Here is a 25,529-nt window from a genome sequence, read left to right as displayed (position 1 = left end):
CCGAGACCGCGCAGGGGGAGGGTAGGCCGCCCGCTCGGCAGGGAGGACTAGTGCTAGTGAAAACAAAGATGTCAACTGCACCACCCAAACATTGACGCGGTGCTTCGCAGCTTCGCAGTGCTTTGACGATGCGGCCCTGGCGCGCGCGGACGGAGTGCTGAGGGACGGAGGCAGGGACGGACTCGTGCTGCAGGCCGCGGAGGACGCCGCCAAGGCCGACCCAGGCCGTCGGACAGGGACAGGGGCGGACATGCGAGGTGGAGCCGCAGCCGGCAGCAGGGACGCCATAGGAGGCGCCATGGGCATGGGCCGAGCCTTCTTCGCCAGGGTGCACATCGCGTTCGTGGGCTGCATCCTGCTCTCGCTGGGGGTCAACTCCCTCGTCATTTCGGCAGGTAAGCCCCCCGGGCGTCGACGGCCACCTCCGCGGTCGCGGGGGACGCCCCTGGGCGGCGGCGCAGCGGCCGGCGGAAGCGGCCGAGAGGTTAGCGGTCGGCCGTCGGGGCTCCTTTCTGCTGGCCGTTGAATGGGAATGGAAAAGGTCCGGCCTCGCTCGCGCGGCCCGCAACGACGCAGCGTTTAACGCGCTCGTCGCCAAGCCCTCAGGCGTCGGCCGATCACCCGCCCCGGCCTGTGGACCCACTGGCAACTTGTTTTTATTTACATCCTCCCTCCCAGCAGACTACATTTTTTTGACAGCCAGGATGCATTATCTGTGCCCTCTGCGCTGTTGCGAACAAGCCTTTCAGCAATAGTTCTGGTGGCAAATCCGTTCTTGTAAAGTGGCGAATTTTGTTCATTTCCTTGGGTGAACGGTTTCAATGACAACATTGATGATGGACCGTTCTACAGGTTACGAGTCCTCTGCAGGAAACATTTACGCATTTCCAAGTCTCTGCTTATGTGCAGCATTGGTGCAGAGATTTGATACTGATTGTATTTCCCTTATCAATTTTATGATCACAGATGTACATAGCACGGAGTTGAATTATAGGACTTGAGCTCTATTCCGGCATACGTACAATCTTTATTTTTTTCAATTTAACATATTATTATTTGTGTTCGAAACTTCTGACACTATGACACATTTTTCTCACAATTCCTTTTTCCGTTCTTTACAGAAGTAAGCCCTCCTGAAATTTTAGATGTGACTGTCCCCAAAAATGCAGTTGTGTGTGACAATGCAACATTGATATGTCAAGTTCGTCCAGCATCAGCAAGAGTGTGGTGGTTTTCTGGAGGGAAGAATTATACAGAATCAGATTCCAGGTAACATTTCATCTGAATATTCTGAAAATTAATGTGGACAGCTCTTCGGTTGACATTTCTCCCATGTTTCTAACATGATTCATTCTGTTCTGCACATAGGATTACTGTAGAAACTGTTACTGATGAAAATGGTGAAACTATCAATGCGACGTTGCATTTCTCATGTGTACAAGTGGCTGATATTGCCAATTACACCTGTTTTGCTGTGGTACCTTCTGAAGGTGAAACTCCTGCCTCAAGCAAGACAGTTCTCCTAGATGTCGGCGGTAAGTGTCCATTCATTTTAAAGTCTCTATTTGATTTCCTTCATGGTGAACTTGCGAACAGCAAGCATAATTTAAAAACGTTGTTTTCATAACTTTCAGTCCCTGCGGAAATAGTTTCCACAAAAGTTGGGCGTGCTAAAGTCAGCTCAGAAGAAACTCTGTCATGTTCCATTCGAGGTCATCCACTAGGGCCTATAATCTGGCAGAAAGGCAACGATACCCAATCTCCAGAAGAGTTAAAGTAATGAATTGCTTTATTTTTATTCTCTGCTTTTTATGTAAGAAGTGATCTAATTGTTTTTTTTTTTCCAGCCCGTTGGTTGAAACTAAATTTCTCAATGATTCATATGCTGAAACTACCCTGAAAGTTCGAGATTTAGTACGCAAAGACAATGGCACCTACTATTGCAAAGCACAAGGACCTTCTGGTGAAGCAGTTGCTCCTGTACCCCTTTATGTCCTTGGTATGGATTCCAAAACTTGATTCTAGTTAGTGTTTTTGTCTGTGATTGATTTTTATGCAATAATTAATTGTGCTCCTTCCCACAGACACTCCTCTTGTTAACATTGATTTCATCAAGGCAGTGGGTGCCACTAGAATATTCCTGAATTGGACTGTGAGTGATGGCAATGAACCAGTCCAGCAATATTTCATGCAGGTAACTGTTTGTTAGTCCTAATACTTAGTTGTGAGACTTAATTTTCCATATTTGTAAGGTAAACTGAAACCTGGGCTTTACAGCATATGCAAAATGGCACTGGTTCCTGGACTCACTACAACGAGTATGTTGGAGGCGGGAATACAAGCCATGTTATGAGTAACTTGGAACCTAATTCGTCCTACAAGTTGCGTCTCTCTGCTAAGAATGCTATTGGTACTGGAAATGTGTTTGAGCTTCCCAACTGGGTTACAACTCTGGGCTCAGGCATGTATAAATTGCAATACAGTTAACTGTCAGTTGTTAGAGTGAGACAATTTGCATTAATGGCATAATTTTTATTACAGATCCAGTCTTTATACCTGAAGTGTCTGTGAAAGGAGCAACTCCGGACTCTATATCCATTGGTTGGACTTTGGCACCAATGGCTGTACGAGAACATATTCACTACTACACATTGGTTTTAAGCAACAACAAGACTCGAAGGGAAGCTATTCACCCCGCCAATAGCTACATGAGTGTTTTTATGTTCACTGACTTGGAGCCAGCTACTCTATATCACTTCAAAGTAGCGGCATGTAGTGAATTCACAAAAGAATGTAACAGCTGGTCAAAACCTGTGGATGGAACAACTATGGATGGATGTAAGTATCAACTTGTTGCGGATTCAACAGAATTTACATTATTTTCTTTACAAAGTACAGACAGTTTTGAGAAAAGAATGTTTTCAAGCTAACACTGTGTTTTTCAGTGGCGAGTCCCCCAGAAAATGTGACTGTCACTTGCAAGTTTGACAATGTGAGCTATGCCAGCTTTGTCATGGTGAGCTGGGCGCCTCCTCTGCACCCAAATGGGCACATAATGCACTACAATGTAAGATTATTGAACTTAAAGTGTCATACAACTCTTCCTGCATTTTATATGTTTATTAATTGTTGTTCCCCATGCAGGTCCATTTGATTGGAGAAGCCAAATTCTTAAATGAAAAAGGCTCTTCAGAAATAATGACTTGGGGGCCCAAAGTGAAGACTATTGATTCAAACATGCATTCGGCGAGATTTGATGTGGTTCCTCCTAATACCAACTACACTGTATGTTTTATTACTGTCTTTTTTGTGTTTTCTTTTCTTGATGGTAGTTTTTTTAACTGTTCTATCTCCTTTACCAAATATTTCAGGTGAGCGTGTCAGGGGTTACTAGATCGCGAGGTGGAGGTGGAGAAGCTACTCGCCACTGTATGACACCCCCAACTATACCAGAAAAAGAGAAATTCTCTCGTATTAACTGGGGCAAATTTGAGGAGCATGGTCGATGGATGTTCAAACTGTACCTCCCTCGTATATCGGAGAGAAATGGACCTATTTGTTGTTACAGGTGAATTTTAAAAAAATTATCTAATTTTTCCTCCATTTTTTGTTGCCTGTGCAGTAATCATGTGTTTTGGTGGTTTCAGGGTGTTTGTTGTGAAGCTTCCACCTCAACGAAGTATTTCAGATCTTCCCCCACCTGAAGATTTCCCTATATCCACGTATCAAGAAGTGCAGAGGAGTGCAGACGGAGGAGCGTATGTTGCAGAAATGTTCGAAAGGTATGTTTGGAATATCTACTTGAAAATGTAAATTTCTCTCTGTTGATGCACATCTAACCTGTGGTTCTTGCAGCCTGCCCGCGAGTAGCGATGTTATTGTGGGAGATGGTCGCATGGTGGAGACCAATGCCAGCGGAGCTTGCCAGAGGTGCATGGGCCTGCGGAGACGCATCCTGCCAAGGCCTCCCACCACTCCCAAACCTCTGTCTGGTGATTCTGAAACCTTACCTCCTCCTGCGTACATACCATCGCTTATGTCCACCACTGAGGAACCCCCAGCTGCTGAGGTATGACCTGTTGGCAAAGATCCCTATCAATTTTTCTCTGATCCCAAGCAATTCATTGTCAAAGGGGACTACTTCTGTCACTGGCATGGCTAAAGTTATTTCTCTTGCAGGGTGAAACTACATTACTGCCATCAACACCAGTCATAGTGAGCAGCTTACGAAAAAAGAGATCAAACAACGATATCGTGATAGAGGAGGCCAGTCTTGAGGATGTGACAGGCCCCTCTGTTCCGGCTGCAGATGCAAATGAATCCAATGACTCCCTACCTGTGCATGATGGTCAGCTAGATATGAATAGCAATTATACAGGATTTGTTGAAGTAATTGGTAGGTTTATTTGTATCTCTTCAGCTGTCAGTTCTTCAGATATTAACATTACTCGATTTTGACCTTTTTTTATCTTGATTTCAGTACTCGGAAATCAGAAATCTGTGATACCAGCCTACAGTGGTTATTTTGTTGTATTGAATCCCGGACCTCAAGTGCTACACGCCACTGAATCGACAACAATTGTAACAATTTTACAAGTTTTGTGTGCATTGATGCTTGTGGTCCTGGTATTTTTAGCCGCTCTTTGTCTTTTGCAACGGTACACTAAACAAGTTGCAGAGTCTCAAGGAGTTGAAATGAATCTTCGCACATCATTCAGGTGATTGAATGTTTTCAAATCTCTTTTAGAATTTACTTTGGTACTTTGAGATCTTTTCCATTCTCATGGCTGATTGGTGTCATATTTGCAGGCACTTGTATCGCTCTCTCCGCGGTCGACACGTACTGGAATCTCAGCAACCTCCCGACATGACTCCTATTGTTGCTTCCGAGCTTCCCTCTGCTTATGGAGAAAGGCACAAGGACTCTGACTATGGATTCCAACATGAATTTGAGGTATTACGATAAACCATTTACAGAGTTTCATTTGTAATGCTTTACAACATAATTAAACTCGAATTGTTTTTTCCAGATGTTGCCTGATAGATTTCCAGATAGAACCACATCTGCATCTGAAACAAGAGAGAATATATACAAAAACAGATACCCAGATATCAAAGCTTATGACCAAACAAGAGTCAAACTTGCTCAAATAGATAGTATTGTTGGTTCTGATTACATTAATGCTAATTTTGTTGTTGGCTACAAAGAACGCAAGAAGTTCATCTGTGCTCAAGGTATAGTGTCATGCCCATGAAAAGAAATCTTGCGAAATCCTCACCTGATCATCATAACCCTTTATTATAATATTGGTATTTTTTGTTTGTTTTAGGTCCAATGGAAGACACTGTGTGTGATTTCTGGCGCATGATTTGGGAACAGCACCTTGAATTGGTGCTCATGCTCACAAATTTGGAAGAGTATTCCAAAACTAAGTGTGCCAAATATTGGCCGGATGCTGAGGGCACAAAGACTTTTGGAGATATTTCAGTCTCTCATATAAGTGAAAAGAAATGTTCTGGTAATATAACTGAAGTTTTAACTAAAGATATGAAATCATAATTTTTTGTTTTATGATGAACACTAACCCTTTCTTGCACCTTTAGATTACATTTTAAGGGAGCTGAAAATGACGAAAGGCAGTGGGTCAGAAACAAGGAAGATTATGCAGTACCATTTCTTGGTTTGGAAGGATTTCCAGGCACCTGAATACCCTTCTGGAATTCTTAAATTCATCAGAAGGATGAATGAAGCTTACTCCTTGGAAAAAGGGCCCATTCTTGTTCATTGCAGGTGGGTTTTTATTATTATAACCTGTCAAAATTATTTCATTATTTTGAAAGAAGTCTCATCAAGTACTCTATGTATAATGTTCCTTTGTTTTGCAGTGCTGGTGTTGGACGAACAGGAACTCTTGTAGCACTTGACTCCCTGATTCAACAATTAGCGGAAGAGAAACAAGTTGCTATTTTTAACACTGTTTGTGACTTAAGACATCAAAGGAACTTCTTGGTTCAGTCATTGGTAAGTTTCAACCATTCCATAAAATTTAAATTTCATTGCTGTGTGTTGCAATTTTGTATGTTTATGCTTTCTGTTCTAGAAACAATATATCTTTGTTTATCGAGCATTGGTTGATGTTGCCCAATTTGGTGACACAGAATTGTCCTTGAAGAGCCTTAAATCATCAGTTGAAAGGCTGAGACAAAGAGATAACGGACAAACTAAGACAAGGATGGAGGAAGAATTTGATGTAAGAATCTTACACAATTCACTGTTGCTGACCGTATTGTTGCTTATTATTGCTAAATTTCAAAATGTTTCAGAAAATTTGTGCTGTGGCCGAAGAACGCAAACTTGCCAACACTGGTGTTATGGAAGAGCATGCAGCCAAAAACCGAAGTGAATCGGTTATTCCTTATGATAGGAACCGTGTTATTTTGTCCCCTCTAGCAATCAGAGATCATGCCACCTATATCAATGCCTCTTTCATTGAGGTAAGCACTTTGTCGTTTTTCTTTGGCGTCCAAATTGTATGTCCATATTCTTCTTTTAATCTTTTCACTTTTTACTCTTTTTTTTTTCTTAAAAAAAGGGTTACGATAACACAGAGTCATACATCATTGCCCAAGACCCCCTGGAAAATACTTGTGCAGATTTTTGGAGAATGCTCTCTGAGCAGTGTATTAGTACACTTGTCATGCTTTCAGATGTAAGTAAACAAATTAACTAGACATAAGTTTCAAGTGTTCATGACAATTGATTTTTAAAAAAATGTTTTTCAACCTTAGAAACGACCCACATCTGAGGAAAATAATAGTGGTGACAATAGTAGAAAATGTTTCCGTTACTGGCCTGAACCTGATGATGAAACCACTTATGACCACATTCGTGTGCGATACATCCAAAGTGAAAGTTGCCCCTATTACACTAGAAGAGAATTTAGCGTAACGAACATCAAGGTGGGTATCTTGATGTTCAAGTAACTTCTTATTCTTATAGTATTGAGACTCGCACTAAAAATATCTCTTGGTGTGTTGCAGAATAATGAAAATACATCAGTCACACAGTTCCAGTATCATGGTTGGCCAACAGTTGAGGGCCAGGTACCAGAAGTAACCCGAGGCTTGATTGAACTTGCTGATCAGGCACAGAATCATCAAACTATTCAACAAGGCAGTGGTAGTACGACAGGACCAATGGTTGTCCATTGCATGTAAGTACATCATATTTATTGTCACCTAAAAGGTTAGAAATCTAAAGTATGCTGAATTAATTTGCTTTGTTTTCTTTCCCAGGGCTGGTTCAGACCGTAGCTCCATGTTTGTGGCTCTTAGTATTTTAATTCAACAGCTGCGCACTGAAAAGAAGATTGACGTGTGCACAGTGTCTCGGAAACTTAGGTCCATGCGACAGGGAATGCTTCAGACTTTTGTGAGTGATTCTCATTTGAAATCGCACCAAGTTGTCATTCAACATCTTTACTTACCCCTGGAATTCTTTCCATTTCTCGCAGGCTCAGTACGAGTTCCTTCACCGAGCCATAGTTAACTATGCGGACCTCCATAACCTGACAGAGAATGAATGCAACGGCACCACCTGACACGACGCGGGCGCGCCCGTGGCTGCTGCCCTGGGCGCGTCTGCATCTGCCACGTCTCCCCCCGCCTCTGCTGAGTGGCACGCGGGCACAGGCACCAGCTCTGGACTGCCCCCGCCTGTGCCAGACCGGCCCTCGAGTCGAGCTCGCAGCAAGTCCCTGGGCCAGCTTCTCATCCCATCCAAGCTCACATTGTCAGCACAGTTGCCAGTTTAACAGGTGTCTAGTCATCCCTCCGTCCTGCAGGCCTGCTTGTGTCGTGTCGTGTCACTTGCTCACTGAAACTTTCGGAACCATTACTTGGATGGTTGCGAAGAATCAAAGTTCAGTAAGTAAGGTAATCATCCAAAGAACTAAAAGAAATGATTATGTACCAAAAAAACAAAAACACAAGAATCAGTTTTGTGATGGACAAGGGGAATGCACAATTCTAAATGGCAAGGCTGCAAACCTGACAATGTTTTGCATTTTTCAAAGGGAATGCACTATTTTAAATGGCTGCAAACCTGACAATGTTTTGCATTTTTCAAAGGGAATGCACTATTTTAAATGGCTGCAAACCTGACAATGTTTTGCATTTTTCAAAGGAAAAAAAAATGTAAATGGCTTTAAAATGTATTATATCAATTTACTAGAGGTTAAAAAAAAATACCTATTTAAGTCTAGTCTGATTTGTCATTCTGAATCCGTGTTAAAGTATTCTTAATCAGATGACTATGTGTAAGTTGAACAGTATATGCCCTTCTGCTCATTTGAAAGTAGCTTAAAATGGGACCATCGATGGTAAAGGCAAAAAATTATACTTCTCCTCTATTGCTTCATATTGAAAAATGTGTGAACAAGGTTCCATACCATATTAGGCAATGGTTTTCCAATTTCAAAGTAAGGCCAACATTGCACAACATCATAAGTCCTTCTCCCACTACTTTCACTTAATGGAGCTCATTATCTATTCTTTAAATTTTTATCTCACATCATTTTTTTGTTTTACATGCATGCATGAAATATGTGGACAGTTGTAGCACATCCATGACATCAGTATGGTCTCTTTATTTCCCTTCTCTTAAACTCCTAAACTCCTTCAACTCCTCTCTGTTCTCAAACATTTTTTTGGTGACTGAAAGTAAACCTTAAACGTCATTCTATTTTTAATTTCTTTTTGTTATTTTGTCTCCTTTCTGAGAGGATTGAAGACTATGTGATCAACAGCACAAAAAAAATGTCAATGTAAACATCATCCTATGTAACTGCAACAAGGTAGTTTTAACTTTGTCATTCTGGAAGTTCGAAAATTCCCTGTAAAAACTATACTGTATTGTTTCGTTAATATGATGTAAATGAAATGAATGCATTCAAGTACTGATGACCACAATGCATCCAGTTGCTTGGATGACACACATATTAGTCAAAAGAAAAACATTTTATTTTATTCTATAACTTTTTGCTTTTAATTAAGTTGTGTATATTTTAGAGGTAATTCTAGCATTGTGGTACCTTATAGTGCCACCTACTCGTCTGTTCAATATGTTTTTACAGTATTATTGAGTGCTTTTCTGCATCAGTGATGACTCAATAATAGTGCTTTTTCTAGTAAAATTTTAACTACTGTTTTGCTGACTTCGACCATGAACAGACTAATTAGAGTGAGATTGATGGTAATGAAATTTTTATTGTTTTAAAGTTATGATTTTAATATTGGTTGACTATCGTTCCAGTGATGCTCCTCTCACTCCCAAGTTTGCTTATTTAACTATTTGCATTTTAGTGATGCTTCTTGACTGATTGTCGCTCTTATCATGTAAGAAATACATGTATTGTTAATAGACTCAGTATTGTTAATGATGTTGGTAAGAAATTTTGTGTGTGATATTGTGGTCATTTTTTTTCTGGTGCAAGGAACCGATTCCTTTCAGAGAAGTAGCTTGGTAAATCTCGATCGTTTGTGTCGTAAGGTTACTTTGTCCTCTCTGCACCAAAAACTTATGGATCCGCAACAAAGTCATAAACCAAAATTATATGCTTTCTAGTGTTTGTTTCAAATCATGACTATTCACAGCCAAAGAACTTTTTTTTCATAAACTCTCCTTTAAATTGTAGGATTAAGGGTTTTGGCAAGTGAATGAAGTGATAGTTGAAAACTTTGCAATTTTCTGCAAAGCAGACTTGTCCCAAATTTATATTCGATTTTCAATTACTACTCCTGTGCTTCATTTCATGTTAATCCCTTATATTGAATGCAAAAGCTCCTATTTAGGAGACTTTTGAGATTTTTTACCATGTTTGGGATGTGGCTATCTTGTGTATAGGTAATCTAAAATTTTCTTACTGCATTGCTTATGTAGTTGGTAGCTTTTTCATTCTAATGTGTCATATGATAAGTATTAAACATGTGGGCATACTGCTGAGTATTGCTAATGCTCATTAGATACGTAATTGAAGAATAGTCTGACTGTTCTAAATGCTTGTTTTACTACATGGTTTATCCCTTAACATAAGAATTCTTTTAGTTCCTTTGAAGAATTCCAACTGTTAATAAAACTTCTGCATCACACATTGAACATTTTAAGCATCATTGATCCCAGATGTTGTGATTCAACACAATTTATTTTTTAAGTAGTAATGCTTGTGTTCATCATTTGATATTGTCTCTGCAGTCAAACTTAATTGCTTTATGAGGTAGTCTTGAGATACTTCTAAATTGCTCAAAATAATCATGATGATGAGGGCCATGTGAACTGATTTATTATGTGGTTCTCAATGTCTTTAACGGTGACAGTTACGGTAGCTTTGGGTTTTAATATTTTGCATTCTTTTTCATCGAAATCTCTCCAATACAAATTTTGAAACATTTGGTGTGGTGTATAACTTCTAGAGCATGTTTAACTTTAATGTGAACATGTATCCAGCTTATTTAAGTCTGCTGTGTCAAAAACGCTTTTAATTTTGTATAAAACTATTTTGTTAATTTTGAATGGTGTACTTAAGACGCTTCATAGAGAAAATTAGAGGATGTACCTATTTGTAACAACCTTTGTTATTTGCCGTTGTTCTTTTTTCCTTTTTAAATTTGATTTTGTTTTCTGATATTGTAGTGGTACTGTGAGCCTAAATAATGTGAGCAGCTCGTGTAAATTGTAATGTATTCAGTGGGACATTTTTCATACTCTCTTTAAGTTGTAATTGTGATATTTTAAAATAAAATCCAGTGGACTTTCTTCATTAGTTTTTTGTGCACATGAAGCAATGACAACCACTTTTTCTTCCCCTGATATTATGAGCATGTGTTAAGAGAGTGAATTGCTGCTCACATTGCTATGGTTGTTTCCTTTAAGCAGTTTTCTCTAAAGTGGAAAAGAGGAACAATGAAAGGGCTACAGAAATTTTGAGTTCCCTACAATTGTTAAACATTCAACTGCGAAAGTATAGAGTCGCACTGCATTGACTGTGATGCAAACAGATGCAAAACTGGAAAACAAAGTCCTTAGAATGGTTCGGTTTTCTGCGCATAAGTAAAAGAATGAAAAACAAGGAAGTTTGTATAATATTCCATCTGATTCTGTTCTGTATTGAATGCTGTCCCCCTGCCCCCAGCCATTCTTAACCTTTCTGTGATTTTTATACTGATGTTTGTGTACATATGAACAGAAAAATTTAATTTGTCTTTTGTATGCCCCTTTTTTAACTGATACTGTAAATGTATGTATTCATAATCTGTTTACCTACACTGAAACATTGTCACCTTCATAGGTTACATGTTTTGTTTCTACATATTTATATTGCAGTACCATCATTGATTCCATTGATGAAGCACATTATTGTACTTCTCGACATACAAATTTTGGACTAGGTTACATACACCTGTATTTGTCATTGTGTATGTATTTTAATGTAGAACTTGCTAATAATGAAATGGTTACAAGTCCATGGTATTGACTTGTTTCTCTAGTGACTGTTGATGGATGCCTAGTTATTAATTTACCATATTGAAAGCATCATTATTGAACAATATTTGTATTGCTATTCAAAACCGGTGGAATCTCAATAAATGAGGTGATTACAGGATTCTCTGTTTGTTTCATGACTCCTTTGCTGGCCTCTTTCTCATCAAAAGACAGCACATTGTGTAACACGAGCGCTCGAGTAAGGAAAAAGACAAATTTGGTGTTTTGCTAGAATTTTATTGATTTTTAAGGTTCCATGCATGCAAATTTGAACAAGGAGCAGCATATCACATTCAGTACACTTTATGTTGCATGGAACACATATTTTTGAAGTACATGTAATGAACGATAAAATACTTTAATTGGAGTAGAGTAAGATTATCAACTGAGTCACCATAGAATTCATTATTCTTCTAATATAAATACAATAGTCACTAACAATTTCAAAAGAGGAAAATAAAATAAGGAGTGAGCTATGTAACAGATTCCTCTATGACTTGGGCAACAATCTCATAACAATAAAAAAATGATGAAAATAACATATTTCTGAGAGAACTGCCTCCCCTTTGTAGATCACAAATACACGCTGATACTACCACAACATAAAACCTTCCGCCCAAATTGATTGATTTTACCGGTGAGAAAAAAATGCAGGGAAAATCTTTCAAGGCAAATATCACAACACCAATTAGGGCATAGTATTATTTGTAACCAAATATCTCTCTGCAACATGCTTGGATAACGTACCCCAATTGTACTACTATCACAGGTTTCAGGCTGCTTGCTTTTTTTTTTTTTTAACTTTTTTCTTTGGTTGGTTCTTTGAAGAAGGGATTCAAATGGCATTCTTTTTGTCCACATCTCCATGAAAATAAAATCTACATTGTTTCGCTTTTCCAAGGTCTAGAGCAGATGAGTTTTTAAAAAGAAAAGAACAAAAAGCAAATTGATTACTTGGCTTAACGAATTAACTCACAGAGCTGAGAAGATCTGTCAAAACACTGAAGACAAAACTGATGTATTAACAAGGAGAATCTCCACCAAGCAACAAATTATCAGCGAGCTAATTGGGTAATGAGGGCAGCACACATTTCGAAGAACTCCATTGTGTGATGACCTGTACTTTGGGTAGGTGCCACCGAGCTAGTATCTACAAAGAAACAAAAAGGATAAATGCTGTCGCTACATTTTAGTAAGGTCATTATTTTCAAACTTCAAAATATGTCTTACCTGCTAAATTGCACTCTGGCTCATCTGAGCTGAGACTTTTAAAATCTAGGAGGTAACTTTTGTAATCCACTTGATAAAGCTGAAGAGACATTTTTATGTACTTGTCAGGGCTACTGATTGATTCCTGTCGGACTCGTACATGATAGGCATTGATAACTTTCCATTCCTACAAGAAGAAAAAATTGTGAGCATGCAAACACAAATACAAAACTGACGTACTCAAGAGTTATTATATGATTCCTTACAAAATTCAACACTTTCATGGCACGATACACTTCATTCATTATATCATTTGGTTTACTCTGTGAACGTATACCTTAAAAACAATTAGAAAAATTAGTTATACACCAGAACAGCCGTGTACCAATCAAAATGAATGGTGAAAATAAAGTTTTCTTACCTAAGTGCCACTTAGCCCTTTTCACAGGAGCAGAGCGAACAGCTGTGTCTCCTTGTGAACCTCTGTCTATGCTTGCAACACGGCTACGGAAAGTAGCTGTAAATCAAGTGACATGACATGAGAGAAATATGCAGTATTAAAGAAGAAAGGATTAGACAAAGATAACTTACGGGCAATCCTTTCTGGGTGAGGGCGAACAGGAGATGGACTAAACTCAAACTGCACAGGGGGTGGGCTACTTGCGACATAAAAGTCCTTGAGTTCAGCTTTAGCTGCTTCGTCAGCAATTCGTTTGTTGTCAATAACAAGATGATATGCAATGCCAAGTTGGTCATGTGGATCTCCACTGAGTAAAGCATTGTGCACTTCACTTTCCTTAACAGCAAATTTCTACACAAACAAACAGTTAGATCAAAAATAAGCTTCTACATTTGGCAGAAAGATGGCAGAGAATTTATTCTATAACTATTACTATTTACCTCACAAACTTCGGTGACTGCATCAGTGTCAATGACTGAGGAGTCTTGTTCAACTGGTGATGGGAAAAGATAAGCGGGTAGGTCCTTTTGGAACCAGTCATGTTTCCTTCAAGGGCAGAAAAGAGAAACACAATAAATTATCACAGAATTTCGCTCTTCAAATTTTTTGAGGAATGGATGAGAAGATCTAGCTCATACTTAATATCTTCAATAGTGGCTCTTTTCATAGGGTCAATGTGCATCATATGGCACAGCAGGCTGACCACAGATTTGTTGAGATAGTCCGGAATAGGAAATATTCCAGCTAAAATTAAAAACAAAAAAATCAGATAAATATTCCAAATTTTTCCACCTTAGACATAGTTCAGAAAACATACATTTAATTTTCCGGAACAATGTTGGTACATGCTCATCATCGAAGGGGAGAGTTCCACAAAGCAGAGCATACAGAATAACACCACAAGACCAAATGTCAACCTCTGGTCCTGCGTATAATTTTCCTGAAATAACTTCTGGAGCAGCATAATTTGGTGAGCCACAACTGGTGCGAAGGAACTCTCCATCCATCATCATGTTGCTCAGACCTAAAACAGACCAGCAGAAGACAAGTAAATAAATTGTTAATGTTTGAGCTCTTTAAATTTTCTACAAAATTTACAGTTAAATATGATGAAAGAAATTTACCAAAGTCAGCAATCTTGACATGAAGGTTGTGGTCCAAAAGAAGATTTTCTGGCTTCAAGTCTCTGTGTACAATCATGTGTCTGTGACAATAGTCTACTCCAGATATTATTTGTTGGAAAAATCTACGAGCTTCATGTTCCTTCAGCTGTAACCATAGGGAGTCATGGTTTTCATCAACAAATTCAAAAATTTCTATGGCTGTAGCAGTGGCATTAACATCAAGCACTCACCTTGCCATGCTTCACAATATAATCAAACAGTTCTCCACCAGACACATATTCCATAATCATGAAAATGTCAGTAGGAGTGCTTATTACTTGGTACCTGGAAATGGCATTTATTAAAACTCTGGAAACCGTACTGCAGACAGGAAATAGTTTTAGGGAACGCTAACAACTTGATGCTTACAACTTGATAATATGAGGATGTCTGAAAAGCTTCAAATTTTGAATCTCCCTTCGAATTTTTCCAACAACATCAAGGCTTTTGATTTTCTGCCTGTTTAAAATCTTGACTGCAACCTTATGTTTGGTAAGCTGATGCTCTCCAACTGAAAGGACACACGGTAAAGAAACGGCAAGTTAACCAATGATAAGTATCCAAGGTGTTCGGAAGCAAAGAGAGACAGGGGTAGGGGGATACTGTCAGCAATTAACAAGGTGAAAAACAGAACTTGATCAGCTCGGGTGGCACCCTTGTTGAGTAGTGGGGCTTCTTAAACGAGTAAAAGAAGGGGTAGAGGGTCCAAGGTTTGATGCAGATATCAGTGAGGGCAGGTTAGCTTCCCAAAGTCTCGTTTGGGAGGCGCTCATCATAAGACAAGACCAAACAAAATTGAGACAACGCACTGGCCACACGTAAATTACTGAACAGCAGCGAACAAAATCAATACAATCCATTAACTTGTCAGTTCATGTCAATGCTGTTCAAGGTCTTCTGCCAGCCATTGGGATGCCATGAGCGGGCACGTACCACTCGGGACAATCGCTACAGAATATAGCTTACTTTTAACTTTCCCGAAGGTACCAACGCCGAGTGTTTGGCCCAGAGTGTAGTGGCCAATTTTAACAATGGGCTGGGGCGCAAGTTGCGTCGCGTTTTTCTCGATTGAGGCCATGTTTACAATGTTTACGTTCACAGTGTCTGTGTACACCACAAGCAGTCGACAAAACTCCCTTCCCTTCCCCTCCCCTTCCCCTTCTTCTTTCTGCCGACCCGTCGGTCCTGACAGTTATCGGGCAGTGCGGTACCGACAGGTTAAGACGAATTACTGAAGCGGGCTCGAAAAAGCACGCAAGTTTTCAACCAGGCCAGCAAAAACAGCATCAATAATAACTCAAACTGTGGCAAAAAGAAACGATGACAACGTTCGTGCAGTCCAGGTTTTCTGTGGTCAAAATGCGGTCGGTACCTTGCCCACCCCCCACCCCCTCCCCCCTTCTCAACCCTTTCCCCACGGCACGTCTCCCCACCGCGAGAAGCTATCGTCCATCCCGTGCTCCAACAAGCGGATAAGCCGACGAATAATAACAATTTAAAATGGTAAGTAAACTAAATGGATCTCTGACTTTGTGAAATTCTTACTATTTTCTCCGTCTCTCAGCTTTGAGGCATGGATGAATTGTAAATCTCAGTGAAAACACGCTTTATGAAATGTTTCTTTCACCGGGTGGTGTTGTCTTGAAGCATGGTTTGAACCGCTAGAAATTACACTTTTTGGTACATTATTCGACTTCCTTTCATTGCACTCTTTCCCAAAAGTTGTCCGCGTGCTGTTCTCATGATTGGTCAACCCCAAATCCCTCCAATGCAGGGTGTTTTTCTATTTTCCAGTGCCCACTGCAGGGGCCATGTAAGGTTAGGTATTGTCATGAATCATGTGTCTGGGTGCATTTCATTGTGTGGTTTCGACGCGGGTGCCTTGTTTCTGGTTGGTCAAAGTACTGCCAAATTATTAAGTTCGTCCATGGAGTAATTATTACTGCTATGATACCCCTTGCAACCTGCCATGACATGTTTTTATAATTTGGTGGAATTAAATTTTTAACTGCTGTCTAATCTCATCAATAACAATAATTTTTGTTTTTATTTTTTTGAGGTGGTTCGTGAGCTCCGTTGTTGTGTTTGGCAATTCACTTTTTATTCATTCAAAATTTCTTTCTGCAGGTGTCCCTCAATCCTGTCAGAGTGCTCAAACATGAAGCCGAAGAGGAGCGCGGGGAGATGGCCCGCATGTCATCAATTATTGGTGCCATTGCTATCGGCGAACTGGTGAAAAGCACATTGGGGCCCAAAGGAATGGACAAAATTCTCGTTTCTATGGGTCGCAATGAAGGACAGGTAAGAAGTTTTGTCTTCAAATCAAGCAAAATTCCCTCTGAAGGCTATTTATTTTCACACTCTGCATATTTGTGGCTCAGGTTGAAATTACCAACGATGGTGCAACGATTTTGAGGTCTCTTGGTGTTGACAACCCAGCTGCGAAGATTTTGGTTGATATGTCTCGAGTCCAAGATGATGAAGTGGGGGATGGTACTACATCTGTCACTGTTTTAGGTTTGTAGACATGTCTAAGTGCTACATGTAATAGCCCAGTTCTGTTCTTACTTTGGACTTACATAAGCTCTTTACTTGCAGCGTCAGAGCTTTTAAGAGAGGCTGAAAAGCTGATTGATCAAAAGATTCACCCTCAAATTATTATTGCCGGATGGCGTGATGCTACCAACGTTGCCAGGGAGGCCCTCACTAGTGCCTCCAGTGACAACAGGTGTGTAGATGAATTTATGTAGAGATCAGGCCTTTGCGACTCGTCAATTGCAAAGTTATCTCTGCAGTTAGGAGTCATAGGGGCCAAAACTAAATTGTAGTTTCAGGTGTGGTCATCCTCAAGCTTTGGTTGATCATGTATATTACTACTAACAATTTTTTTGGCTATTAGTTCTGTTTTCCACTGTCTTTCCCAATTGTTTATCCTTTGCTGATGCCTTACTTTCTTCCTACAGCAAAGATGAGGCTAAATTCAAGGAAGACCTTTTAAACATTGCTAGAACTACTTTGAGTTCCAAAATTTTGTCTCAGCACAAGGAACACTTTGCCAATTTAGCCGTGGAGGCTGTTCTCCGCCTTAAGGGCTCAGGATCATTATCTGCCATCCAAATCATCAAGAAGAGTGGTGGCCGTCTAGAAGATTCTTTCCTTGATGAAGGTATGTCCCCCTTATTTCTTCCATGTTCTATCTTGTGTATTGTACCTCACAACAGTTTTCTTTTTTTTTTTTGTTGCCACTAAAGGCTTTCTGCTGGACAAGAAGCCTGGTCTCCATCAGCCAAAGCGCATTGAAAATGCCAAGATCCTTATCGCCAACACACCCATGGACACTGACAAGATCAAGGTCTTTGGATCTCGAGTGCGAGTGGATTCTATGGCTAAGATTGCAGAGTTGGAAGTTGCTGAGAAGGAAAAGATGAAGGACAAAGTCGCCAAAATCTTGAAACACAACTCTAATGTGTTTATCAATAGGTATGTCCTAATGTCTTGTCCCTCTACGTTGTATCAGTTTCTTGGATTGTTACATTTCAGTTTTAATCTTGCAGGCAACTTATCTACAATTACCCTGAGCAGTTGTTTGCTGATGCTGGTGTGATGGCGATTGAACATGCCGACTTCGATGGGATTGAGCGCTTAGCCCTTGTTACAGGAGGTGAAATTGTTTCTACCTTTGACAACCCTGACTTGGTCAAACTGGGTCACTGTGATGTCATTGAACAGGTATTTGCAGTTCAAAATTCTCTGTTTCACTGCTGCAATTCATCATGAAATTACTTTGGCTTGGGCATTAAACTTTATTTCTTGCACCAGGTCATGATTGGTGAAGACACACTCTTGCGCTTCTCTGGAGTGAAGCTTGGTGAGGCCTGCTCCATTGTTATCCGTGGTGCGACACAACAGATTCTGGACGAGGCTGACAGGTCGCTCCATGACGCTCTCTGCGTTCTTGCCGCCACAGTGCGCGAGTCACGCATTGTTCTTGGTGGAGGTGAGTGATCCTTGTGAGTGTGGTGCTGCATTTGTATGACAATGCTTTAAATTCACTATGTTGGTTCTCTAGGTTGCAGTGAAATGCTCATGGCTTGCGCTGTCAACGCTGCCGCCGCCAAGACACCTGGAAAGGAAGCTGTTGCGATGGAAGCATTTGCCCGTGCCCTTGCTCAGTTGCCAACCACTATTGCTGACAATGCTGGTTATGATTCTGCTCAGCTGGTCAGTGAACTCCGTGCTGCTCACAGCCAGGGAAAGAATACCATGGGTCTTGGTAAGCTGGAATCATCAATTATTATAACATGTGTGTCTTAAATTACTCTTTGTTTCTCATATTTATGTTTTCCTCTCTAGACATGGACAAAGGTAGTATTGGTTGCATGAAACAGCTTGGAATCACCGAGTCCTTTGTTGTCAAACGCCAAGTGCTCATGTCAGCATCAGAGGCTGCAGAAATGATCTTAAGAGTTGATAATATTATCAAGGCTGCTCCTAGGAAACGAGTTCAGGACCGTGGACATTGTTAGTCTTGGAAATTATTTCACTCAAAAGCAGGCTTCTGTTACTTTTCTGCATTTAAGCTTCATCAAGTTTCACTATCATCATAGACTATCAAACATATTGTGCCTTAACATCCCTCTACAAGTTTGTGATTGCCCACTTTGTGGGTAGATATTAAACAGCAAAAAATTCTATTTTCAAATCTTATTTATTGTATTGTTTGCACATTGTTCTTACCTGTATCTTCTGTATTTTTAATTTAAGTCACAAAAGACGTATGAATTAACTTCTGCTTTCTACTGTATTAACTTCTTTCCAGTGAACTTTTCCAGTGAACAATCTATTAACATTGACACATCAATGTGGTCACTTATTTTATAAATGTAGTAACATGCGTTTTTAATGGAGTAATGGAAATTTCATTGTGATTTTGTAATGTTTCATAAAGATACTTTTTTCCGTCAATATGCTCATGTCTCAATATCTTATTTATCTATTCCTCTTCCATATAAAAGAAAGCTAAATGGAAGTAAATTTGAAGGAGGATGGAATGAACAGAAACTTCTGAGACTGGTGATTTGTATTTCATAGCTGCCAAAAATCACTCATGCAGTCAAAAACAGTCAATGTGCTACAGCCCACATTCTACCCTAGAAGAGACACCAATCACATTCTAACTCACAAGTTAACTTCCACACTAGTGTAAATTCTACAATCCATCAAATAAGACACACAGGGTTCACAACCCTGGTCTTAAACTCACAAGATGAGACCTCATGTTTTCAATTTGGTTATTAAGAAGTAAGAAGTCTCTCATGACATTCTGCTTAGACAAGGATGCAATAACTGGGTCGGAACAGACAAATCTTCCAATAATAGTTGAGGGCCAAAAGCGATCAAGTGAAATAAGATTCAAAGCACACGTGAAAACAGCCTGAAGAAGTAGAAGTTGTCAAGGGACGAAATCTTTCAAATAGCAAGTAGAAGACAAGACAACCAAATTTGAAAGAATTCATAATAATAATTAACATCCATTAAAAGTGTGCATAATCTTCGCTGCAACAAACAAGCAGTGACAACACCACACATGTGATAAATGGAAATTTGAGAAAATTGATCAAATACAATTCAGAATAAAACTTAAAACAGATACAAGGAAAGACTGCTTAGAAAATCCTTCAGTTGACTTATACACACATGATGCCCATTTGTTACGGGATACTTCAACAACCAGCCATATGGTAGAAACTGTACAGAGAAATAAACTGCATAAATGCTTTCACATACATTAAGCACATAACCCTTTGGGACACTGATGATACAATGATAATACTGTCGTCGATAATACTTTAACAGAGGAAATTAGTTAAGATCCTCTTTTAACACTTAATTCAGTACGGGTACAAAATATAAATTTGTTCTCAGATATGTACAAGGGTTTAAGTTTTTTGATAAGTTGTGTAATATGAAAAATATAATGTGTACATAAAATAATGAAATCTCAATCAAATTTTAGTTGAAACGTTGAAAGATGTCTCTGACTGAGACTTACTTCTTACTTGGCAATCTCATGAACAACTACAATGTCTTATGCACATGCCTAAGCAAAATCATTTGGTTTGATACAGGTAATGGTTATGAAGTGACCAAGATAAAAAAATTAGAGTCAGTTTAGAAGAGTACAATAAGAATTTAGAGAGAAAACAAGAGCACTTTTTCAACTAGGCAAAGGACGAAATTTAGAATGGAAAGTATGTTATCATCACAATTTAAAGGGAAATTCCCACCTCCACAAGAATTGATTTTGAACTACAAGAATTATGTTGCAAATTGACTATTGTAAAACCCATTCACCTAATCAGCAGACAAAACAAATTTTCTTGTAATTACAGGAACCTTTTTTGGCCTGGAGTTACACTGTCACATAATGAGAAGGACTTCACCAATCAAGAAATACACAAATTGAGTCATGTTATAAGTCTAATGGAAAATACTGGAGATATCACAGACAACCACAAGAAAGGAACCAAATTCTCAAAGCAGTGAAAAGCCATAGTCATAGTTATTCAAGTACATGTAAAAGCATGCCTCAAGATTATAAACTGGACAGATTTTATTTCATCATGCAAGAACACACTTCCAATTCTTCTGTAAAGATTTATTTTCAAGAAAAATTTGAACAAGAGGCATGAAAGAAGAATCACAACTTGCCTGACAGTTTTGATCCTACGGGGGTGACAAAACTCAACTAAGAACTTCCAGCAATTATTCAGAAAACTTGTAAAATGTAGCCAGCAAAGTACAGGGAAGTCTATGGACTTTTGTGAACAAGAATATCATCACATCAGAGTGGACTTAATCACACATTCCAGGAAACAATCTGAACCAACAATCCTAAACGCGACAGCAACTCCTAGAATAACCTTCTGGATCAAAGACCTACTCATACAATGCTCATTCACCAGAATTTTTTTTTTTTAAATTCTGAAGTGTAAAGGTATCACATGCTCTGTTATAGCAACATGTGGTTCAATTGGATGTGAAGAAGCCAAAAAAGAAAATAGTTCTGGGCTCCTTTCGATGTGATCTAATGGCAATATTGAGCAGAAAACAAAAGATTCTGTAGAAGTGTCTTCAAACCATTTCTCTTTTCACAACAAAGGCAAACAATGAAAAACTAAACTAACACGAATGAAATAGATTTCCATTAAAAGCATGGACTATTAACACACAAGTGATTGAATTGCAAAAATTTGATTAGAAAAACGTCCCTAAGTACAATCCTAGAAGGGAAATTCAGAAGAATATAGTTTGATTGAGACACAACCACTATTATCAGCTACCTTAAAAAAAATAATCAAATACACTGTCACACAGACATTTGATTGAATTTAAATTTATAAAGAGGGCAATAGAACCCTTTCAACGAAAGCCAGTCTCTTTCGTTCTATGTAGGCCAATTCAGTTTACCAAAAAAGAAAAACCCTGAAAAGATTCAATCACATGACACACAGTCCTAACAGAGGACTAAAAGTTGATTCACAATATTGAGGATGAAAACTCAACAAGTGGCACATTGCATGGCCCGGAAGAACTATACTAACACACAAACATGCAATATCCTCGTTTCAACTATCTTCTAGAATTCATACAGAGAAAATAAATTTTATAAAACAGATATTAAGAATATTTTTACACTTGAATGGATTCAGATGGTGAAACTAAAATTTTAAAAACTCTACAACACAAGTGTGTAGCCTCTTGAAAAACACAAGAACATGTGTTGAAGCATGGCATTGGGAAAGTAGATTATGACAAGAGTGACATGGCTGCACAGCACCTTAAAAAGTGCTAACGCAGTAATTCTACCTAAAATTAAAATATTTACTTAAGCTACTAATGCTAAAAAAATAGCAAAGGACTAGAAAATCGATGGGCAGTTCATCTGAAACAATAATTGTTAGTTACATCATTCTTTTAAAAAATGATTACCTGCAAATACAGTCATTTGAAATTGAAGAGATCTCAGATTACAAAGGCACAAGGAACATCACATGAAACAATACAAAGATGGAGATTAACAAAGATCATGACCACATCTTGTGTACTACAATCATGGCAGGAGACACAAGTCACAAGTTAATTTCAGCAGGCCACAACAAAGAGGGTAAGCTTTCTTTCTTCATCTCACTTGGTACTGTTTTCATGGAAAGTACAACCTACTTAAGACAAGATTTGTGATGTGTTCATAAGTAAAACAAAAATAAATACGTCCTAGATGTTCAGGTGTCAGTCTGTGATCCTATCCTGACAAACTCAAGATCAGTAAAGCAAAAATTAAGCCTGAATGAGAACAATTCTGTGCAGTACACAACCATGTAGAAAGAAAACTGGAATGCAACATCCATGGTGTTTGATAAAAATTCATAAAATTACAATAAACATAGGACTTTTAAAAATCAGTCAATTAAAGCAGCTTCATAATTTAAAAATAATGATATCTCTAAGGCTGAGAAAACACACTGGAGGATAAAACTCACTCGTGAACAACAATAGGATAACAGGTGGCCCACATTAGATTGTGATATGAAACATCAAAGCAGTCCCAGTAGAGTCAGGAACTTGCTTTATCTAACAATGCACACGTGTGAAAATTTGACAGTGCTTTCAACACAGTACCCATGACTTAAACATAAATAAATAAAATTAAATAAATTCAAGCAAGGCCACAAAATATTTCATGTAAGACACACCAGTGAGCGTTATTTTGATTGTCTTGATAACAAAGGACGGATTCAATAAGCCTCACTCGCATGCCAACTTGCTATCAAAACTGCTAAGTGCAATAGCAAATGCTTGGAGAGCACACATGGGATAACGATAATCCATGGTGAACACATCTTCAGCAACACGCCCAAACTGCATTACGACATACTCGACTGCAAAAAAGAAAGATGGTGAGACAAAATTGCTGATTATGCTTGTATCGATAAGAACTACAGTAGTCTGAGAAAACTTACCATCACTATCATGTACTATTTGAAAGTTTTTCACAGATGCTTGAGTGACTCTGCCATGGAAATTAAGAACATAAGACTGGGTATCATCATTCCAAACAGGGGTCTTATTGTGCAGCTCAATAAGGTTGTCCATATTTTTGTTCTTGTAACACTCTGAAAGATAAGAATATAAATAATTAGGAATGCTTTTGAAATAGCAGATTTGATACCAGAAAAGAATTGACAAATCTTACCCAGTAATGTCTCACTTTCATCTTGGGGACAAATTTGGACTCTTTGTTGCTCCTGAGTCATACCAGGTAGAATTACTGTCATTTTACGAGGACCCTTAAAGCCCAACACATTTGTTTCCTGCAGTGAACCAAAGTGGTATTAACAATCTAAAAAGATAATATTGAACTATGGAACCCAAAGTAAACCGGTTTTTCCATTACGTAAATCACTGCGGCAAGTTCTTGTCTCGGGGTGGTCCTTTCCTCTTTGGCATCGGATCGGCTTCCTGGAGCACGCCCATTGTCATACACCGTGAAATGTGTTCCCAACAAATTGGATCTTAATTTCCCGACAAAGGCCTCTCCCCCGCGTGACAAATCAGTAGGGTCAGTGGAAATGAGGTAATTGCTCGTTGTGCTCTTCTTCCTCTTGCGGCCTGCTAAAAGAAACACCTAAAACAACATAGATAAAAATTAATAAAGTAAGAAATTCAAGATAACACTTGATGCTAGATTACGACAACTTTTTAAAAGCAGGTACCTTTTTTCCATAGTCACGCTCAAGATGCAGGAAATAAGTCGGGTATAGCCCGCGATCCATACCCTTGCGGTCACGAGTAATACGACATTTGTAGTGCATACGCTGGCATGCAGGTTCCATGACAAAGGTCTCAAGGCTGCCCACAACATCACCTTCTACCTCTGGATTCTGTAAATAATTTACAATTCATGAAGGGATTCGTAAAATTCATAAAAATAGAAAATTCATTATCAACATACACTTTGATTGGTAATGACATTCTGAGTATCTGAGTACGGCACAACAGTGCTCTCAAGATGAGCATCTGGTGTAGGTGGAGCCACTGGCGTTGATTCTTCATCCTCCAGTTCTTCTTGATCTATTCGCTGAACTTCACAGATGTCTCCAACATCATCATCTGTGTAATATGACAAAATTATCAAAACAAGGGATACATGTTAAATGTGGACACAGCACTAAAATGAAATACTTACCACTCTCAACACTAACTGAACGTAGATCCGTCACACCATCTGGGTTGCCAGGGGACATCGTAAATTGAAGTGGACCGTCATATCCTTGAAAAGTTTGTCAGTTTACACACAGTGGAAACATTTTGATAATTTCAACCACAAATGAATTTTCTATCCAATATTCTCACCATGCAACTCTCTATGAAGGGCTCTTGACTTGGCTGATGCAGTTCTGGTATCAGAGGCTTGAACCATTCCTGGGGTTTGTCGTTTCATACGCATTTTCTGCTCCATTATTTGGCGCTAAACAGAATCAAGGAACAGTCTTTATTAATATTAAGTAAGTTTGAACAACAGCCTAAATTTGACTAAATGAGGTTTCTTTCAACAGGCACACAGTTCTCGTTGAAATGAATGAACAATTCACATTGAAAGGGATGAAAACAACTTGGAGGAGACTATTCAAGAGATGTAAGAAAGAATATTATGAAAAGAGTGCATCCAATACACATATACGTGCTTTTAAAACTTGAAATACCCTGGCCCATTCGAATATAAGTATCAGAGTTTGCAACACTAAACTACAGTTGAATGAAAAATCTGATTCATACACGACAGTCAATAAAAGGAATGGAATGTCGCAGTGCAGGTTATGAAGCTTTTGACAAGCAGAATCGTAAAATGCATACCTGCTGTTCCAGCTTTTGCTGACGTAAGTTCACGGAGGTCATCGTCTCCCTTGACAGCGAACGTGACACCACACAAAATAAATGTCCCACAACAATACTGATATGGTTGCAACAAAAAGACAACAAAAAAAGACGTTAACTAAATCTTATCAATCTTGCTGCTGTCAAGAAACAAACAAACGAAGCGACGGGTTCGAAGGCCCGACAGAGCGCAGCACCGTCGACCCCATTAAGTTGTCGCTTG

The 25,529-nt window shown here is 39.0% G+C and overlaps 4 protein-coding genes across 4 annotated transcripts; 2 read left to right on the top strand and 2 right to left on the bottom strand.

The window, feature by feature from the left end:
• Window positions 1–11,660, top strand: LOC117644375 (tyrosine-protein phosphatase 69D). The gene is made up of 27 exons (XM_034383774.1): window positions 1–395; window positions 1,122–1,269; window positions 1,369–1,535; window positions 1,635–1,776; window positions 1,848–1,999; window positions 2,085–2,194; window positions 2,278–2,461; window positions 2,542–2,838; window positions 2,946–3,067; window positions 3,145–3,285; window positions 3,372–3,568; window positions 3,648–3,782; window positions 3,856–4,069; window positions 4,180–4,396; window positions 4,481–4,718; window positions 4,810–4,954; window positions 5,031–5,235; window positions 5,331–5,519; window positions 5,605–5,791; window positions 5,887–6,022; window positions 6,102–6,251; window positions 6,325–6,495; window positions 6,594–6,710; window positions 6,790–6,960; window positions 7,042–7,214; window positions 7,297–7,432; window positions 7,515–11,660. Exons 1-27 carry the CDS (start codon window positions 251–253, stop codon window positions 7,599–7,601), a joined length of 4,476 nt encoding a protein of 1,491 aa, XP_034239665.1. The 5' UTR covers window positions 1–250; the 3' UTR covers window positions 7,602–11,660.
• Window positions 11,661–11,755: 95 nt separating this feature from the next.
• LOC117644378 (5'-AMP-activated protein kinase catalytic subunit alpha-2) lies at window positions 11,756–15,521 on the bottom strand. Its single transcript, XM_034383780.1, has 12 exons — window positions 15,338–15,521; window positions 14,741–14,882; window positions 14,563–14,656; window positions 14,333–14,477; window positions 14,026–14,232; window positions 13,847–13,952; window positions 13,649–13,754; window positions 13,340–13,559; window positions 13,170–13,265; window positions 13,015–13,085; window positions 12,770–12,935; window positions 11,756–12,689 (listed from the first exon to the last, which is right to left on the bottom strand). The coding sequence occupies exons 1-12, from the start codon at window positions 15,447–15,449 to the stop codon at window positions 12,595–12,597; spliced, it is 1,560 nt and encodes a 519-aa protein (XP_034239671.1). The 5' UTR covers window positions 15,450–15,521; the 3' UTR covers window positions 11,756–12,594.
• Window positions 15,522–15,727: 206 nt separating this feature from the next.
• Window positions 15,728–19,336, top strand: LOC117644377 (T-complex protein 1 subunit beta). The gene is made up of 10 exons (XM_034383779.1): window positions 15,728–15,874; window positions 16,499–16,672; window positions 16,753–16,888; window positions 16,970–17,099; window positions 17,335–17,537; window positions 17,623–17,851; window positions 17,926–18,100; window positions 18,191–18,368; window positions 18,441–18,644; window positions 18,725–19,336. The coding sequence occupies exons 1-10, from the start codon at window positions 15,872–15,874 to the stop codon at window positions 18,895–18,897; spliced, it is 1,605 nt and encodes a 534-aa protein (XP_034239670.1). The 5' UTR covers window positions 15,728–15,871; the 3' UTR covers window positions 18,898–19,336.
• Window positions 19,337–19,433: 97 nt separating this feature from the next.
• LOC117644381 (protein king tubby) lies at window positions 19,434–25,476 on the bottom strand. Its single transcript, XM_034383784.1, has 9 exons — window positions 25,286–25,476; window positions 24,785–24,899; window positions 24,618–24,701; window positions 24,384–24,541; window positions 24,145–24,312; window positions 23,826–24,056; window positions 23,625–23,742; window positions 23,392–23,544; window positions 19,434–23,310 (listed from the first exon to the last, which is right to left on the bottom strand). Exons 1-9 carry the CDS (start codon window positions 25,325–25,327, stop codon window positions 23,177–23,179), a joined length of 1,203 nt encoding a protein of 400 aa, XP_034239675.1. The 5' UTR covers window positions 25,328–25,476; the 3' UTR covers window positions 19,434–23,176.
• Between the last annotated feature and the right edge of the window lie 53 nt (window positions 25,477–25,529).

Source organism: Thrips palmi, unplaced genomic scaffold, assembly GCF_012932325.1.
Source record: "Thrips palmi isolate BJ-2018 unplaced genomic scaffold, TpBJ-2018v1 HiC_scaffold_18, whole genome shotgun sequence".
Lineage (NCBI taxonomy): Eukaryota > Metazoa > Arthropoda > Insecta > Thysanoptera > Thripidae > Thrips > Thrips palmi.
Note: the sequence above shows the minus strand (reverse complement) of the source record. Positions and strands in the feature narration are given on the sequence as shown.